Source organism: Heterodontus francisci, chromosome 1 (assembly GCF_036365525.1).
Source record: "Heterodontus francisci isolate sHetFra1 chromosome 1, sHetFra1.hap1, whole genome shotgun sequence".
NCBI lineage: Eukaryota > Metazoa > Chordata > Chondrichthyes > Heterodontiformes > Heterodontidae > Heterodontus > Heterodontus francisci.
This window is the reverse complement of record NC_090371.1, coordinates 121,492,797-121,511,189: the sequence shown is the minus strand read 5'-3', so window position 1 is coordinate 121,511,189 and position 18,393 is coordinate 121,492,797. Positions and strand designations below refer to the sequence as shown.

The 18,393-nt window shown below is 45.1% G+C and overlaps 1 protein-coding gene across 1 annotated transcript in view; it reads right to left on the bottom strand.

Moving 5' to 3' along the window:
• LOC137367163 (cyclic nucleotide-binding domain-containing protein 2-like) overlaps window positions 1-18,393 on the bottom strand; it is a 172,996-nt gene that overhangs the window by 127,322 nt on the left and 27,281 nt on the right. Inside the window, exons 8-10 of the mRNA XM_068028624.1 lie at window positions 11,030-11,107; window positions 9,425-9,485; window positions 4,375-4,531 (exon numbers count right to left, since the gene is read on the bottom strand). Coding sequence (XP_067884725.1) covers window positions 4,375-4,531; window positions 9,425-9,485; window positions 11,030-11,107 — 296 coding nt within the window. The remainder of the gene's footprint in view (window positions 1-4,374; window positions 4,532-9,424; window positions 9,486-11,029; window positions 11,108-18,393) is intronic.

Below are 18,393 nucleotides of genomic sequence, written 5' to 3'. Positions count from 1 at the left end.
CATTAGTCCTCAAAAAAAAATGTTTTTAAATGGAGGCACTTTCGTAACAATATAGATATGTTCTAGTTTGGTTATAATAAAAACCCATTTTTTCTCTGAATATTACTTGTCATCCTGTGAATCTTACAATAGTTCACACATCAAAGGAACAAGTAATATTATAGGTTTGATACAATTGCTGAAGAATGTAGACATTTTGGGCTCAATTTTAAACCACACCGCCGAAATTGGCAGTGGGCAAAAACAATGGCAAGCCTGCCAGTGCCAGCCACACGTCGCGGAGCTGCCACAATCCTAAGCACAGCGGCTCATTTAAATAGCCAGGACAGGCGGCAACTACACCACCCCCCCACCCCCCACCCCCCGATCATGTGGCGCTGACACCATTTTTAAAGGGCTTTGAACCCTACCGTTAAACTTAAATATTTAAAGCTAAAGTGAATGAAACAAATTAAATACATTTATTTTGCCCCCCCCACCCCCAATAACAACTAAATTAATTACTTGCCCTCTCCCCCCCTAAAACACTTACCTTGTCCACCTGACCTTGCCCCCACCGTGCATAAACGTTCACCTAAAATCCTTCCCACCATCCTCGACCCCAATGATGTTACTTTGATCCCATTTTGCCCCCACCCCTGCACTCTCCCGCACTGAGAAACCTACCTCCACCCACTTCCCCACAAGTGTTCTGCCTCCTTTCCCTGGATGGGGATCCGAAAGCGTGGGAGCACCGGCCAGCGACAGGAAGATTGCAGTGGGACGGAAGGCGATGGTGTAAGTATGATTAATGCCTTCATTTCCATTTATTTAAATATGTAAATGGAGGTCCCGTCGCCGAGTGACAGTGGGGCCATCACAAGGCCTCGCCGCCGCTGGCAATATTGGGCCGGGCCCTCCCGGCGTCGGGGTGCATGGCGGCCCTCTCCCAGAGATATTTTCTGCCCCCCCGCTCCTCCCCCCCCCACCGCCACAAACCTCGACTTCAGGGGGTCTGTAAAATCCAGCCCTATGTCTGGTCACACATCAGATAGGGCACATAATTCAAACCAAATACAAACCACTTGTTTTTTTTCTTGATATATGTGTTTAGCTGGCAGATTTTTCTGAGTTTAAAGAGACACATATTAAATTTACTTTGTCCTCGTCCATTTTGTAAAATATGAAGTAGTCCATTTGAGGGCGTTGGAGAGAGACAGCGAATCAGAACAGGGCCAGAAAACAATTGTGGGAATGAGCAGCGACAAGTCACCATGTAAAGGTTGATATTCAAAGAACTTGTAACTATTGCAAATTTACCAATTTGGTAATTCGGTAAAAAAATTACCAAAATTTATTTTGGTTCACGAAACAATTTACTGCTTAATTTTTTTCAGCATTTTATAGCATTTTCCATCTAGAAAATCAAGGTAAATATGTTGGTCCAACATCTGTATCTGAACTGATGCAGTTCCAATATTCTCAATTACCACTGTCAGTCACTAAGTGGTAATTATCACATTCACAATATCTACCTTGAGAGCAGAAGTTAACCTTTCTTCTTTTCTATTACATGCTAAACTTTCCTTTATAAGTGACCCCAACATGTTTTCACATACCCGCACAGACCTCTTTATAAAATAAACAAATTACCTGATGCAATATGATTTCTGACCTGCAACTTGAACCCTTGTGTTAATAAGATTTTTATTTTACCTGCGAAGGTGTTAACTGAAATTACAAAAATTAACATTCATACAATCAACACCACCATTTTAATTTTCTGTGCCTTATTATAAATTCAATGTGATGAAGCAAGTTGAAATGGATCTACAGTGAAGAAGTCTTGGAAGCTCAAACTTTAATTTTCCAAAATTCCATATAACGGAAAATTGTGCAAGTGGGCTGCCAGTTTCCCAGTTTCAATAAAGGAAATAGAGGGAAGCCAAGAAATGTCAGATCATCGTACTTCAGCTGTTGATAAACTACTTGAGTCCATAATATGAGATGAAATTACTAAGCAGTTAAAAAGCATGAATTGATAGGGCCAATCACCATGGATTTCCAAAGGCAACTCCTCCTTACCCAAAGCTACAGAACTCTTTAAAGGAATTACAGAAAGGAGAGATAAATGAAATATAGTCAATGTAGTTTATTTGGATTTTCAAAAAGCATTTGATAGGGTAGACATAACAGACTTGAAGCAAGGTGATGTCACATGAAATGTAGGGGAATGTGGCCAAAAAGATGGCCAGTGGACAGAAAGCAAAAGGTGCGTGTAAAGAGAAGCTTCTCAGACTGGAAAGAGATGGTTTTGGGGTGAGGGAACAGGAACATAGATGCATTTAAGGGGAAGCTAGATAAACACGAGGGAGACAGCAAAAGAAGGACATGTTGATGGGGTTAGATGATGTAGGGTAGAAGGAGGCTCAGGTGAAGCATAAACACGGCATGGATCTGTTAGGCCAAATGGCCCGTTTCAATGCTAGAAATACTATGTAAAACAACAACTTACATTTCTGTAGCATCTTTTTTTAACAAAATAAAAAGTCCCAAGACACTTGGCAAGAGTGTTATAAAGCAAAATTAGAGACTGAGCAATATTAGGGCAGATGGTCAAAATCTTGGTCAAAGAGATAGATTTAAAGCAGCATCTTAAAGGAAGGAAGAAAGGTAGAGAGTTGAAGAGGTTTAGGGAAGGCATGGCCTCCAGTAGTGGAGCAATTAAAATCTGGGATATTCAAGAGGCAATAAGTAAGTGAGCGCAGATATCTCAGAGGTTTGTGGAGCTGCAGGAGTTTACAGAGATGGGGGGGGGAGGTGCGAGGCCATGTAGGGCTTTGAAAATAATGTGGGCTGAACTTTTACAGTTCGCTGCAATTCTCGGCGGCGACCTTCAAAATGTATGCGCACACACAAGAAGTGTACCGCGGAGCCACCACCGGAATATTTTGCGCGGCGGCTCATTAACATGGAGGGGGCAGACCGCCCGTCCCCAATGACGTAGAGGGGGCGGGCACTCCATCCCCAGCAACAGCGTCCACACCACTGCGCAGGAACGGTGCCATTTTTAAAGGGCTTTGGCCCTTCCATTTCATTTTAATGTTTAAAGTGACAGGTTTTCCAAAAAATTAAAGTAAAATTTTATTCACACTTCCAATCCCCTCTCCCACCCCTCCTAATGAATAATCCGTTTATTATTTGTCCTCTCCCCCTGAAAAAAGTAAATTTTCGATCATGACCTTTCCCCCATGAACTTTCTTTCCTTTAACCTTCAACCCTTTCCCACCATCCCTTCAACCAATCACATTTGTTTTTGCCACTACCTCCCCCCTCCCTGAAAAATTCAATTCTGCCCTCTCCCCACCAGTGCTACGCCTTGGATCTCTGAATGGAGATCCGAAGGCATGGGAGTTCTGGCTACTGGCCGGAATATTGGTGTGGGACGGCCGTCAGGACAAGGTAAGTGTTTATGCATTCATTATAATTTATTTAAATGTTTAAAGTAAGGCTCTGCCGCCGAGCCACCCCGAGGCCTCGCCGCTGCCAGTAAAATGGGGTGGGGCCTTCCCGGTGTCAAGGCCCATGGTGGGCCTCTCCCGGAAGTATTTTCCAGGCCCCCCCACCATGACTCCGACGTCGGGGTGGGGGCTGGTAAAACTCAGCAGTGTAATACTATTTAATGTAATATTGAAGTGCAAATAAATGATCGCCTATTTGAACTGCAAAGAGCCGTTCAAACATTCGTTGATATTCACCATCAGCTCCACACTACATCTCCCCTCTTCCCTTAAGCGCTGACTGATTTTTCTTTGCTTTGGAAAAACTTCAGCAATCCAGTCAACTGAACAAGAAGATACTAAAGGATGCAAAATTCCATCCTATCTAATACCACTGCTCATTATTAATATACTCCACCATTGGATCAACCAGGAGCATTTTATTTAAATGTTTAATTATTTTTCCTCTCCCCTCCTAAAGCTTTTAACTCCTGACTGGAATACGGTTTAATAGATACTGGTTACACAAATGACCATTTTTCACATGTATCCTTGAACAGTAAGTATTGTCAAGCTATTCAACCATAGGAAGCATCACAGCCGATCTTGATCCCATCTTCACTTGGTATTTACATACATGCTCTTACAGCGAGCATCTCCAATGTGGAATGGAAAACCTGGTTAATTTTCTCCTATCTAACCCAGTTGCTCTGAAAGCAATTGTACCATTCACTACTGTTATCCTGGCTGAGATCAGCTAACTCATCACAGACCAAGGACCAGTGCTAGAACTTTCCTGATATATATAGCTTACTTACTCAAATGATCCACTCAGTAAGCCAGGGGTATGCTCTGAAATAATCTTATTAGTTATTCATCACACAAAACCTCTTACTCTGTGGTGATTTTTCTGTAAGTTTTGTTTTCTCCTCCAACCAGCTTGGTGTGGGAAAGTCCTTCAGGACTTTAGTATGTTTCTTTCCTTGTGACTGCGGGGGCTGAACATTTCCACGTCGATCCATTCTGAGATTTGTCACTATGTTACATCGACCCTGATAAAATATAAACAGCAAATAGATAAATGTTGGTAATGCTAAATGATGTATGAGCATAATGGTGAAAGCTATTGGTGGCAAATGTCTCATGATTTATAGGTACCAGAGGGTAAAGCGTGGATACCCGACCAGACCCGACGACAAGTGTTGGGTTCGGGTCAGGTCTCTCTTCCAGGTCCAGCATTCGGGCTCGGGTCAGGTCGGGCTGGACGTGGACAGTGCTGCCTTGCTCCGGGAACGAATCTTCAATTGAACATTCAGGACGTCAAGGTGCCCACATGTGGTTCCAGACCCACAGCAATGTGGTTGACAAACACAAATGCCAAGCAATGACCATCTCAAACAAGAGAGAAACTAGCCATCTTTCTTTGACGTTCATGGTATTACCATCACTGAATGCCCCATCATTAACATCCTGGGGGTTACCATTGACCAGAAACTTAACTGGACCAGCCACATAAATACTGTGGCTACAAGAGCAGGTCAGAGGCTGGGAATTCTGTGGTGGGTAACTCAACTCCTGATTCCCAAAGTCTGCCCACTATCTACAAGGCACAAGCCAGGACTGTGATGGAAGACTGCCCACTTGCCTGGATGAGTGAAGTCCAACAAATAAGGGCAATAAATGTTGGCCTAGCCAGCGATGCCCACATCCCACAAAACAAATTAAAAAACAACACTCAAGAAGCTCGACACCATCCAGGGCAAAGCTGCCTGCTTGGTCGGTACCCCAACTGCTACCATAAACATTCATTCCCTCCACCACCGATGCACAGTGGCAGCAATGTGTACCATGTACAAGATGCACTGCAGCAACTCAGCAAGGCTCCTTCGACAGCACCTTCCAAAACCGGAACTTCTACCACCTAGAAGGATAAGGGCAGCAGACATATGGGAACTCCACCACCTGCAAGTTCCCCTCCAAGTCACACAACATCCTGACCTGGAAATATATTACCAACCCTTCACTGTCGCTGGGTCAAAATTCTGGAACACCCTTCCTAAAAGCACTGTGGGTATACCTACACCACATGGACTGCAGCGGTTCAAGAATGCGGCTCACCACCACCTTCTCAAGGGCAATTAGGAATAAATGCTGGCCTTGACAGTGATGCCCACATCCCATGAGCAAATAAAAAATATGAGCTAACAACTCAATTAGTGGCAGATGGCAACAGGGTATCAGCTGCAATCCAGTTGCAATGGACATAAAAGCAGCTTAATATTCCAGTCAGTCTGTTATGTAAACTAGGGAGAGTTTGTTACCAGTATTGCCACCAAGTAACAATATCACACCAAATACCTAAAGCATTGTAGGAATAAAGAAAAAATAGAAATTGTTGTGTTTTTATTCCCCAATTGGGCCGGACCACAGTCAATATTTTCTGGATGCTATTTTGTTCACATAGCCATCTAACTGCCATCCTTACTAACCTGGGCCAAATATGCCGCTCAGAAGAAATGGATTCTAAATAAGATGAAAGAGACTAGAATTGATCTTCCACATTATCAAGGGAACACTGATGCAGGGTAATTTTAACTTTCACCAATACTGTAAAATGTGCACTTGGCCATCCATTAAACAGTTCTCCTGAATTTTGGTTTCATCGAACAAGTGGCCAAGCTGATATCACACATCTTACACTATCAGCTACAGTTAAAATTACAGCTTTTCACTGCTCCTCTAGATTTGATTCTTAATTTCCTTATCCTTTTTATAAATGTTTTTTTTATTTGGAAGTTCAAAGACTTTATGAAGTGTGGCTTTTTAAAAATAACTTTCCAGATTACAGTATGAATAATTTATTTTATTTTTGAATCGGTATGATATATATATATATATATATATTGTATGTGGAGTGAAATAAGAACAATACGAGCTACAGGAAGCATCATTCCATAGCGAGGCTTTTCTCTACAGGCACATTTACCGCTTTTCACTGTAATTAAGAAATCTTTCGCTTCTTTCTCTTGCTTTGATTTTCCTATTATTTTTCTGCACATCAATCCTGTTCTGTTCCCTGACTGTGTTCTACTGTGTCTCAGACTCTTATCATTTCATTAACACAGTGACCTCTCTGGTGCTGTTCTGTTGCCACAACAGATGCTGCTGCTCCCATTCCTGCTGCTGGTATATTGGAGCAGAAACTTAATATCTTTGTGACTGTTTTAACAAGCAAAACAATGACTGATTTAGCAGTGGTAAGACCCTTTCCTGGTTTGCAAGTGCATTGGCCCCAACTAAATTCGGCAAGGCCTTTTGTTTTAGGCGGCAATGTTGGGCACCTGGAATGAGTGCAGGCCTCATTTCAATATTGAAATGAGGCTACTGCACACATTCTTGGACTCATTCCCAAAATCAATTAGAAGCATGCCTCTACAGCAGCTTAAACAGCTGTTCTTAAAGACCACAGAACAAGCTGCAGCTACTTTTTTTTTAACTTATCTTAATGTGGAGCCAGGAGGAGCAGGAATGGTTGAGTACAGTTGGAATTATGGACAGAATTGTGCTCACTGGATCTCCTCCTGTTTTTGCACAGCCAATAGCTTCTGTTCAGTTGACACTTGGGAGCAGTGAGTTCTTGGACAGAAGCTTCCACAATGCCCCACATTAATAACAGAAATACTGAGCAGTGACTGTTTGTTTGGAGCTATCCTCTACATCATTTGCTGCTGACCCCTGTTATGTTTATGTGAATATGTTTGTCATCCCAGGAGGTGATACAATATCACATGATTCAGTTCTCTTGCACAGCCAGTTAACATGTGTAAGCTGAAGGAAAAACAAGTCTCCATTCAAGGTCTGTGTTCAATCTCTATGCCTGCCCTTCAGCTTCATTTGTATTAATCTAGAAAGAGATAATACAACAGCCCCGACTGAGAAGTCCCCTGACAGCAGAGGACTGCTTCAGTCTGGACCTGCAATTGTTTGCAGTTCCTCAGCTGCCACCTCCACCTTTAAAAAAAAAGTGTACCATGCAGTTTAGGCAGAATGAAAGAGTGTGCAAAAGGGGCAATAATTGTGTACAGTGTTTTAAATGGTATCTCCCAGTGGGTATGGGTATTTTCAGACTAGGTTTGTGCCACAGTTGACAATCCCAGAAGAAATGTATGCAGAACTTACCTTCCACTTACTCCTGATACCATAAATCTTATTTCCTATCTGCAGCCAGATATGAGCTGACTGATTGTACTGACTTAGTGACATCCCTTCATTGAGCTGGCACCTGTGCTATGACTGGAGGGTAGGCTTAAGCCTCAAGTAGAGCCACCCTTTCTTGAGGCAACTCCTGCAGGACCTACAAACCATCAGCAGCAACGGAAGCAATGTTGCCCACATCTATATTGTGCCATTGTGAGCAATTAGTGAGTTTCTCACTTCCAAAATAACCCCATTAATGATGAGCTACCTGCCTTCAAGAGTGGCTGCCTCATTAGATTTGAGCTCCCCAGTCAATTGTGCTATAGGTCAAGCTTTCTGGACAATGTTTTCTTGTGTGAGAAATCTATTCAGATTAGGGGGGAGGGACTTCATTACAAAATTCAGTCAAGCCTATCCCGCAAGTTGCCAACACAGATGAATCTGTACCACAGGCTAACATAACCAATTTTTCCCTGACTCAAAAAATTAGGGCTCACAAAATCAGTGTTCACATGTCTCTCTAAATGTGCAGTGTGGTCCCTATTAAGAGATCTGATTAAGTCAAAGGTGTTTTTGCAGTGAAAGGGTAACATAGGATAGACATGCAATGGGATGAGCTTGTCAGCTTTTGTAATCCACCTTTGTCCATGCACATTGTGAGCATTAATCCGGCCCCGAGCAGACCGCCAAAGTCATTTGGCGGAATGCCTCATCACCAGAACTTTCAAACAAGCACCAAGATGTAGCTTGGCTGGTGGTGAGAAGGGCCCTCCCCGTCAGATCCTTCCTGCACACCCGAAGTCTCGCCCCCTCCGCGCAATGCCCCCGCGGTAGCTTTGGTGGGGAAGAGACGGTTGCCCACCTCCTCCTGGAATGTGTCTTTGCAAAGCAGGTGTGGAAAGAGATGCAGTGGTTTTTGTCGAGGTTCATCCCAAGCAGCTCTGTAGCACAGGAGTCTGTGCTCTACGGGCTGTTCCCAGGGACGCACACCGAGACAAACATCAACTGCTGCTGGAGGACTATCAATTCGGTGAAAGATGCCCTTTGGTCTGCCCGAAACTTGCTGGTCTTCCAGCGCAAAGAGTTGTCCACCACCGAATGTTGCAGGCTGGCACATTCCAAGGTCCAGGACTACGTGCTGAGGGACGCACTAAAGCTTGGGGCAGCCGCAGCAAAGGCTCAATGGGGAAAGACCACAGTGTAAGGTCTCCCCACCAAGCTGAACTGAGGGGCTGGATCCATGGGAAACCCCTCGAACTGTATCGGGAAAATTTCTGTCTCCTGTATAATGTAAAAATGTATCTGGCAGGAGAAATGTGAAATGGAAGGGTTGTGAGGCAACTCATAATTGTATAGAAGGAAACTGATCACCTTTGCACTGTTTGTATTTTTTGACTTGATGCTGTTTTAAACTGTTTGGAAATGTATTTTTTTACAGATTTTTATGAATAAAGTATATTTTGGAAATTTAAAAAAAAAATTGATCCAGCTTACAATTACATCATTTCGAACTTTTAATGCAAAACATACGCTTTAATTTAATGGACCTAAACAAACTCAGATGCTGATGAGAGTATGTCATACAACAAAAAACAACTTTCATTAAAAAAGCAAAGACATTTTGTTTTATGGATAAAACAATACATATCAAACAATTGTGATTATCTTCAAAACTTAATCATTTTGCCTGATGTGACATTTTAAATTATAATATATAATGCTAAAAGATTGTGAAAAAAATTACTTACTGATTTGACAACCACTATAAAAGAAGAACTGTAACTTTCTGGAATGACTGCTGTTCCTGATCTAGGAGAGAGCCAGAAATGTCATTGCACAAGCTGTGCAGAAAATAGTGATTTAAGATTAATTTTCAAATGTTCTACAGGCAAAATTGTTGCTAGTGACTGTTGCTTCTCTAATTGCAGTTCTGTGAAAGATAACAGCTCCCATTATAAACTACTGGAATAATACTGCGTTATCACGTCACATTCTCAAATTGCACACTGTTTCATGCTCCTTTACCTTTATGAGGTACTCTTTCATGTAAAATGTCTTTATTTTCTCCACTAACATTGAGTGCTAACTGCTTTAACAGGATTCTCCTTAGTCGCCACAAATAATTTTGGTAAAAAAGCGAGTTGTTCAAAAAAATTTTACTTTGCCCCATTATATCCCCTCCCATATTCAAAGTGTTCTATTATTTCTCATCACTAGGCCAAGGATTTTCACCAACTGAAATACTGAAGTCTATTCATCACACCAGCAGGATCAGGAACAAAGAAGGAGAGACAGATTTGCAATTTTATAGCACCTTTCATAACCTCAGGATGTTCCAAAGCACTCTACAGCCAATACAGTACTTTTGAAGTACAGTTACTGTAGCAAACACCGCAGTCAATTTGCGCACAGCAAGGTCCCACAAACAGCAATGTGATAATGACTAGCTCATTTGTTTAGTGATGTTGGTTGATAGATAAATATTGTCCAGGACACCGGCTGTTTAGGTTCGCACATGAAGAACAGCCATTTGGATGAGGTAGCAGAGGTTCTATTCCAGTATCCCAATGTCAATAAAAAAACATTTAGAAGAGTAGAGAGCTGTCATTCACTTCATCTTACAGTCATCACCATTGATTGCCTTAGAACTTACAGGCTTTTTGTTTAACCTGAATTCACTTTGATTGGTTTGCATGCAGAAATAATCTAGCAATTAATTATTTCACTGATAGGGGCTAATTTTGCCTCTTGGTGATGGCGTAAAAAAGGTAATACCTATTCAACTGCCCTTTTACAGCTCTCCCAATTTTAATTCCCATTGAAGTGATATAAATTCAAAATTAACCCCATAAAATTAAAGAATTGCAATCACATGCCATCCAGTAACCCCTGTCAAAACACGTGCGTGCCTGGATGTCAAGATGAGGGCAAGTTCTGGCCTCGCAGAGTTCACTATGGCTGAACAGCATGGAGATACCCACTGTCCAAGGTCACACATGAAGAATAACCACGTGGGTAAGATATTGAATGGTTAACAATGCCTGTGGAACCTCACACCAGCAGGTGGCACTATCCTCAGAAAGGAGAGGGCAAACAGGGCGAAGGTAAAAATTAAAGAATAGTGTATGCTGCAGGGAAGCCAAGAAAGAAAAATGTCCTCAACAAGGGAAACAAACGGAAGGATAAGCAAGGAATCCATCCCATTTAAATATTGATTTATCCAATAATAGCATCGCTGCACAACTGTTTATAAAGTTAACAATCTATCAATATTCTGTCTTCCAATAAATTAAAAAGATTTTAAGAAAGACCATACCTTTTTTCACAACAAGGCAACAAAAAAAGTTTCCAACCTGTAATATCGTAGCAGGGAACTGTGGGAAAGCAGTGTCAGTTTTTCTTGTGTCCAAGGTGTGAATATTGGGAGCAACCTGCCAAAAACAAAAACAAAAAACAGAACATAACCGAATACTGATACTTACACAGAGGCAATCTTTTTAGATGCTAAGAGTATATTTTGGAGATATACCTCCTGTCGTTCCATTGATTTTAATGTAATTATCTGTGTGTGCCTAATCATCCCTGTATTCATGTACACTAAGGGACACAATCATAACCTGCACTAACGTCTGAACAGTTAGAGTTATCACATAACTGTACCACGCCACATCAAATTGAAAGGAAAAAATTCTGATTAAAAATACATATAACTTATTAAAAATAACAACTTTGCTTTTAATTATTTGAGGACTTGCAATAAGGGTTCTGCACCAAAAACACAGCAATATAAGGAAATACAAGGTCAATGTTTTTTTTTCCACATTTGTACCTGAAGTACTATGATTTCACAAATGGTTCAGCATCTCTCTTGAATTCCATTTTATAATTTTCATCAGTAAATATTTACATATCACTTTATTGGCTCTTATATGAAAGGAGGGATATCTGCACTTTGAAAACCAAAAACACCTTTCACTAGTCAAAGGGTGTGTTGTATTATGAATAGAGGTCTCTTGTTGCTGTCAGATTTCTTTCTGCAGTTAAAACAAAGTAAATGCCAAACATAATGGGCTGAATTTTCAAGTCCCACAGGGGCAGAAACGGAGGTGGGCAATGGACGAAAATACGTGTCATTTTCCCGACGCCGTTCCCATAGTCGGTGAGTTTCACCAGGGTAGGTAACAGGTGTAATTAAGACAATTAAAGAGCTCATGAGAACTTGTTAAGGGGCACATTCTGATTTTGACATGGGTGCACAGGCTACACACGCTGTCTGGGGCAGACCAGCTGAATGGAGGTGGACACAGTGGGGAGTCAGCCATGGCCGTCCCAAGAAATTAGTGCGCTCCATGAAAGGGTAAACAGTGCAAAGGGGTTCTTGGCCATTGGCACAGAGGTGCCATCGGGTCAGAACAGATTGTGGGGAGAGTGGGCAGTAAGTACTCGGGCAATGCATGGGGCTGTCACCCTCCTGGCATCGTGGGACTTAAGAAGAGGAGGCAAGGCTGCTAAACATAATTAGGGGGGGCCACCTGAGCACAAGGAAGGCAGTAGCTGGCAATGGGGGCACGATTCCCAGATTTTGGGCCCAGTCTCGATGAGGAGCAATACCCTCTTCAGGAAAGGTAGAGCCCTGGGCATGAGGAGGGCAGAGCAGAGGGAAAAGGGGCAGGAAGGACACGGAGAACATACCTACAGCCAAAGACGGAACTATCTTGTGATGACCGAGAACCAATGCCACAGGAGACTGCAATTCTCCAGGCAGATGGTCACAGAGATTTGTGGCCTCATCGCAGAAGACCTCACACCTCGCAGCACTGCCCACCATGCCCTGTCAGTAGTTATCAAAGTCAATGTGGCTGTGAACTTCTTTGTTTCTGCTCATTCCAAGGATCAGGTGCAGACCTTGGTGGCATCTTGCAAACACCACAGCAGCTCCCAGGTCACTGATGTCCTATTTGTGAGAGTATCACAGTACATTCATTTAATGACAGTTGAGGCCTCACAGACACAGAGGGCAATGCGTTTCGCTGCCCTTGCTGGATTCCCCGAGGTGGAGAGAATCATCAGTTGCACCCATGTGGCCATCAAGGCACCCAGCGACCACCCAATCAGATCCATGAACAGGAAGGACTTCCACACCCTCAATGTTCGGCTGGTGTACGACCACAACAAGAATTTCCTCCAGGTTTGCTTTTGCTTTCCTAGCAGCTTCTGTGACTCATTCATCCTCTGCTAGTCCAGGCTGCCTCAGCTCCTCCCTCTGCTCCCCAAACTCTGTGGATGCATTCTAGGGGACAAGGGATATCCCTTGAAGTGATGGCTACTCACCCCTCTACGAGAGCCAGAGACAGAGGCACAGAGGCGATACGAGAGCCATCTGGTCACTAGGACAATGTTTAAACAGGCCAGCGGGCTTCTGAAGATGCAGTTCCGGTGCATGGACTTGTTGGGTGGCAGTACGCTCCTGCAAAGGTCTCTCTCAATTTGGTGGTCTACTGCATTCTCCATAGCATGCACCCACCTCCCCCCACCCCACCTCACAGAGGTGAAAACTTTGAAGAGGGTAAGGCTGGAAGGAGAAAGCTCAATGAAGGAAGAGAAAGAGCAGAACATGGAAAACGAGGAGGAAGAGTCATCGAGTTATACAGCACAGAAACAGGCCCTTCGGCCCATCGTGTCTGTGCCGGCCATCCAGCACCCAACTATTCTAATCCCATATTCCTGCACTTGGCCCATAGCCTTGTATGCTATCGCGTTTCAAGTGCTCATCCAGATACTTTTTAAATGTTGTGAGGGTTCCTGCCTCCACCACCTCTTCAGGCAGTGCGTTCCAGATTCCAACCACCCTCTGGGTGAAAATTTTTTCCCTCATATCCCCCCTAAACCTCCTGCCCCTTATCTTAAATCTATACTCCCTGGTTCTTGACCCCTTCGCTAAGGGAAAAAGTTTCTTCTTATCTAACCTAACAATGCCCCTCATAATCTTGTACACCTCAATCATGTCCCCCCTCAGCCTTCTCTGCTCCAAGGAAATCAACCCTAGCCTTTTCAGTCTCTCTTCATAGCTGAAATGCTCCAGCCCAGGCAATATCCTGGTGAATCTCCTCTGCATCCTCTCCAGTGCAATCACATCCTTCCTGTAGTGTGGTGACCAGAACTGTACACACTACTCCAGCTGTGGCCTAACTCGCATTTTATACAGCTCCATCATAACCTCCCTGTTCTTATATTCTATGCCTTGGCTAATAAAGGCAAGTATCCCATATGCCTTCCTAACCATCTTATCTACCTGTGCTGCTACCTTCAGTGATCTATGGACAAGTACACCAAGGTCCCTCTAACCTTCTGTACTTCCTGGGGTCCTACCATGCATTGTATATTCCCTTGCTTTGTTAGTCCTCCCAAAATGCGTCACCTCACACTTCTCAGGTTTAAATTCCATTTGCCACTGCTCTGCCCATCTTACCAGCCCATCTATATCGTCCTGTAATCTAAGACTTTCCTCCTCACTATTTACGACACCACCAATTTCCGTGTCATCTGCAAACGTACTTATCTTAGCTCCTATATTCACGTCTAATTCATTACAAACTACTACAAACAGCAAGGGTCCCAGCACCGATCCCTGTGGTACACTACTGGTCACAGGCTTCCAATCGCAAAAACAACCCTCGACCATTACCCTTTGCCTCCTGCCACTAAGCCAATTTTGGATCCAATTTGCCAAATTGCCCTGGATCCCATGGGCTCTTACCTTCTTAACCAATCTCCCATGCGGGACCTTATCAAAAGCCTTACTGAAATCCATGTATACTACATCTACTGCTTTAACCTCATCGACACATCTAGAGGGGGAAGATGCAGAACACTGAGGTGCCCCAGCTGCCGGGAGGTGGCCCGGCCCGGCATGAGGTTTGAGCGTCTTGTCTGGATGCCGTCAATGTCAAGAATTATCTGCTTCAGTCTCGTTTCAACTAAGTCCCTCTGACCCAGGAGCAACAGCGTGGTATTCAACTCACTCTGAGCTGCCAGTGCTAACACTTCCATTGAAGACGCAACGTTGAATATGTAAACTCTTACCACCAATGAAGGATTCACATCTGCCCAGCGGTTTCACCATCACTGTAGGCGGATCCTTGCTTCCCTTCACCACCTCATATCTCTTTTCTTGTCCCTCCATTAATAAAAGGAGGCTCATACGTCTGGCTTTATGTATCATTATTTACATGATGTGCGTAACGAAAACTGCACATTTAGAGGTCGAAGACACCCCAGTGATCGACTCGGTGCTCTGCGCGAAGTGGTAGCCTTTGTATTTGGCCACATGTACGCGGTGCGCCACTTGTGGCCTCAGAGGAGGTGGAAGGAGCCTGCTCACTTGTCTCTGCCTGAGGCTGAGATGCAGGTTGGGGTGGAGGTGCCTTGCTGCCCCTGCATCATTGCTGGTCCACAACTGGTACACAACTGGCATCCCCTCCCGACATCCCTGCTCCATCAGCATCACTGACAGTGTGGCAGGCATCCTGTGTATGTCAGTACACAGTTCCTGCATGCACTCCAAGTGCTGCTGCATATGTCTCTCCATGAGGCTGGTGAATGGAGGTGCTTATGCACTCAAAGCCCTGAGACATTGAAGGGCACTTGAGCTGGATGGACTCCTCCACTCTCCACAGCCTCAGGGAACTCCAACATGTGGGAGCACATCTGCTGCTGTTGGTCTCGGTCAAGCCTCCATCCCTGTGACCCCTGCGATCCAGCATCAGTGCACAGCTGAACAGGGCTGTGTCTGTCCTCCATCCTCCAAGAAGGACTACCCACAGCTGCCTATGCCTCTAGCACTTCCTCCTGCACACTAGAGCAGTGCACTTCATCCAGGACCACCCTATCTAATTAGGCAGGAGGACCCACTGAAGTGTCTGTCTCTGTCCTGATGGAGGGTGCACTTGTAAGGTGTGATGGTCCCTCTTCTGAGCTCTTATGTTGCTGTGCTTTGCCCAGTAATGCTGAGGGAGTTGGTCTCATTGTCACAATGTTTGCACTTGTGGGAGACACAAGAAGAGATCATGAGAACTAGCCTTGGAGAGCATAAGTCTCTACAGTGCTGAGGCTTCCCAATGCAACTCAATCTTCGGTATGCTGTTGGACAGGGTTGTGTGCAATACACCCCCTTAATGAATGCATTACACTTTCGAATTACCATCTCCACAGTGGATACCCATTTTGCCTTGTCCAACTTCCACAATCCTGGCGATGTCCTAGCTCCCTCTTCCATGGCAATGATAACATGAAAGTAGGGAACCCCTTCTTCTATCTGGGCCTTCTCATGAGTATTATGAGTCCATTTCTCCTACAAGGGCAAAAGAAAGCATGATAAGCATGACCACCAAAGGGTTGGTTGTTGCACTTACTGAGCTGAATTTAGTCGCGCTGGCTGGGTTCCCGGCGCTGGGCCAACAAGGCAGCAGGGATCCCGTCTCGGCCTTTTGGAGCTGCCTGGCGCAATTCAACGGCATTCAGAAAATTAAATTTAAAGATGGGGATCCTGCCTCCAAGAGCTGCCTGCCAATCAGAGGGCCGGCAGCTCTGTGTTATCGACAGCACCACTGCTGGTACTAGAGGAGGCCTTGGAACTAGGCTCAGTGCTGGAGACCAGGACCCCAGATAAATGAGGCAGGGTTTCTGGGGCCAGTCCAGCAGGCCTAACGATGGGGGGAGGGAGGGCTGGCGATGAGTGCAAGGGCAGTTGTTAAGGGAGGTGGGTTGTTTGCCGGTGGAGGCCCTCTGCGGGCTACATATTGCCCATGGAGAAGGCCACCCCTCACCAAGCCTGCAGGAAGGTTGCGTCATTTTATTGGGCAACCTCCCCACATGGGGGAGGCCCCCACCACTGGCTTAATTCCAACAGCGGCAGGGAGGGCCTTCAATGGATAATAATAGGCTATTTAAGGGCCTCAACTGGCCTCTGGGCACCAAGGCCATCTTTAGTCTTTCTTGCCCCTGTCTTAAACATATTGTGACGGGAAGGCGAGGGGCCTTCTGTCCCCCCCACCCCCGCCCCCTGTCGCAATTCGATGGGGTCCACTGCCTCCTAGCCCGTCTCCATCGGGCCCATTAAATTTAGCCCATCTCGCCAGAACATATCAGAACATAAAATTTCTTCCGACAGTGGATTCAGTTTCTGCACCCCACACTCCTTCTGTTCACTGTGCCAGCTATCTCCATCCAGGCCCACTTAGCCTGGCTGGTTGGCCTCCTCCTCCCACCCTCCAAGAAGAGGAACTCCCTCTTCTACCTTACAGTCAAGGAGGTCCTCCAGGTCTGCATCCATGAATGGAGGGACTGTCCTGCCCTGGGTTCCAGGCCTCTGCCTATTCTATGATTCTATGATGATCCAAACTGAAGGTAAAGCAGTGAAATAGCACCCACACTAATGACTGCCATGGGCTGTTTAAATTGGGCCTGCACTTAAACAGCCCAGCCTCCATTATCACTCCTGCGGTCGCTACTATGCCGCCAAACCCAGCTCTAGGCCAATTAAGTACGGGGGGGCGGGGGGTGAGGGGGGCGCCCTCACCAGATGCCTGTCTTCAGCTAATCCAATTCACTCCACATGATATCAAGAAATGGCTGAAGGCACTGGATACTGCAAAGGCTATGGGCCCTGACAACATTCCGGCAGAAGACTTGTGCTCCAGAACTGGCCACGTCCCTAGCCAAGCTGTTCCAGTGCACTCTTCTTCTTTGGCCTCCTTGTCTCGGGAGACAATGGGTAAGCGCCTGCAGGTGGTCAGTGGTTTGTGGAGCAGCACCTGGAGTGGCTATAAAGGCCAATACTAGAGTGACAGACTCTTCCACAGGTGCTGCAGATAAAATTGGTTGTCGGGGCTGTTACACAGTTGGCTCTCCCCTTGCACTTCTGTCTTTTTTCCTGCCAACTGCTAAGTCTCTTCGACTCACCACACTTTAGCCCCGCCTTTATGGCTGTCCGCCAGCTCTGGCGATCGCTGGCAACTGGCTCCCACGACTTGTGATCAATGTCACAGGACTTCATGTCGCGTTTGCAGACGTCTTTAAAGCAGAGACATGGACGGCCGGTGGGTCTGATACCAGTGGCGAGCTCGCTGTACAATGTGTCCTTGGGGATCCTGCCATCTTCCATGCAGCTCACATGGCCAAGCCATCTCAAGCGCTGCTGACTCAGTAGGGTGTATAAGCTGGGGATGTTGGCCGCCCCGAGGACTTCTGTGATGGAGATACGGTCCTGCCACCTGATGCCAAGGATCCAGTGCACTACACTGGTACTTACCTGACAATGTGGATAATTTCCCAGGTATGTCCTCTAAACAAAAAACAGGACAAATCCAACCCTGCCAATTACCGCCCCATCAGTCTACTCTCAATCATCAGTAAAGTGATGGAAGCTGTCGTGGACAATGTTATTAAGTGGCACTTACTCAGCAATAACCTGATCACTGATGCTCAGTTTGGATTCCACCAGGGCCACTCAGCTCCTGACCTCATTACAGCCTTGGTCCAAACATGGACAAAAGAGCTGAACTCAAGAGGTGACTGCTCTTGACATCAAGGCAGTATTTGACCAAGTGTGGCATCAAGGAGCCTAGAAAAAGTGGATTCAACTGGAATCAGGGGAAAACTCTCCACTGATTGAAAACATACCTAGCATAAAGGAAGATGGTTGTGGTTGTTGGAGGTC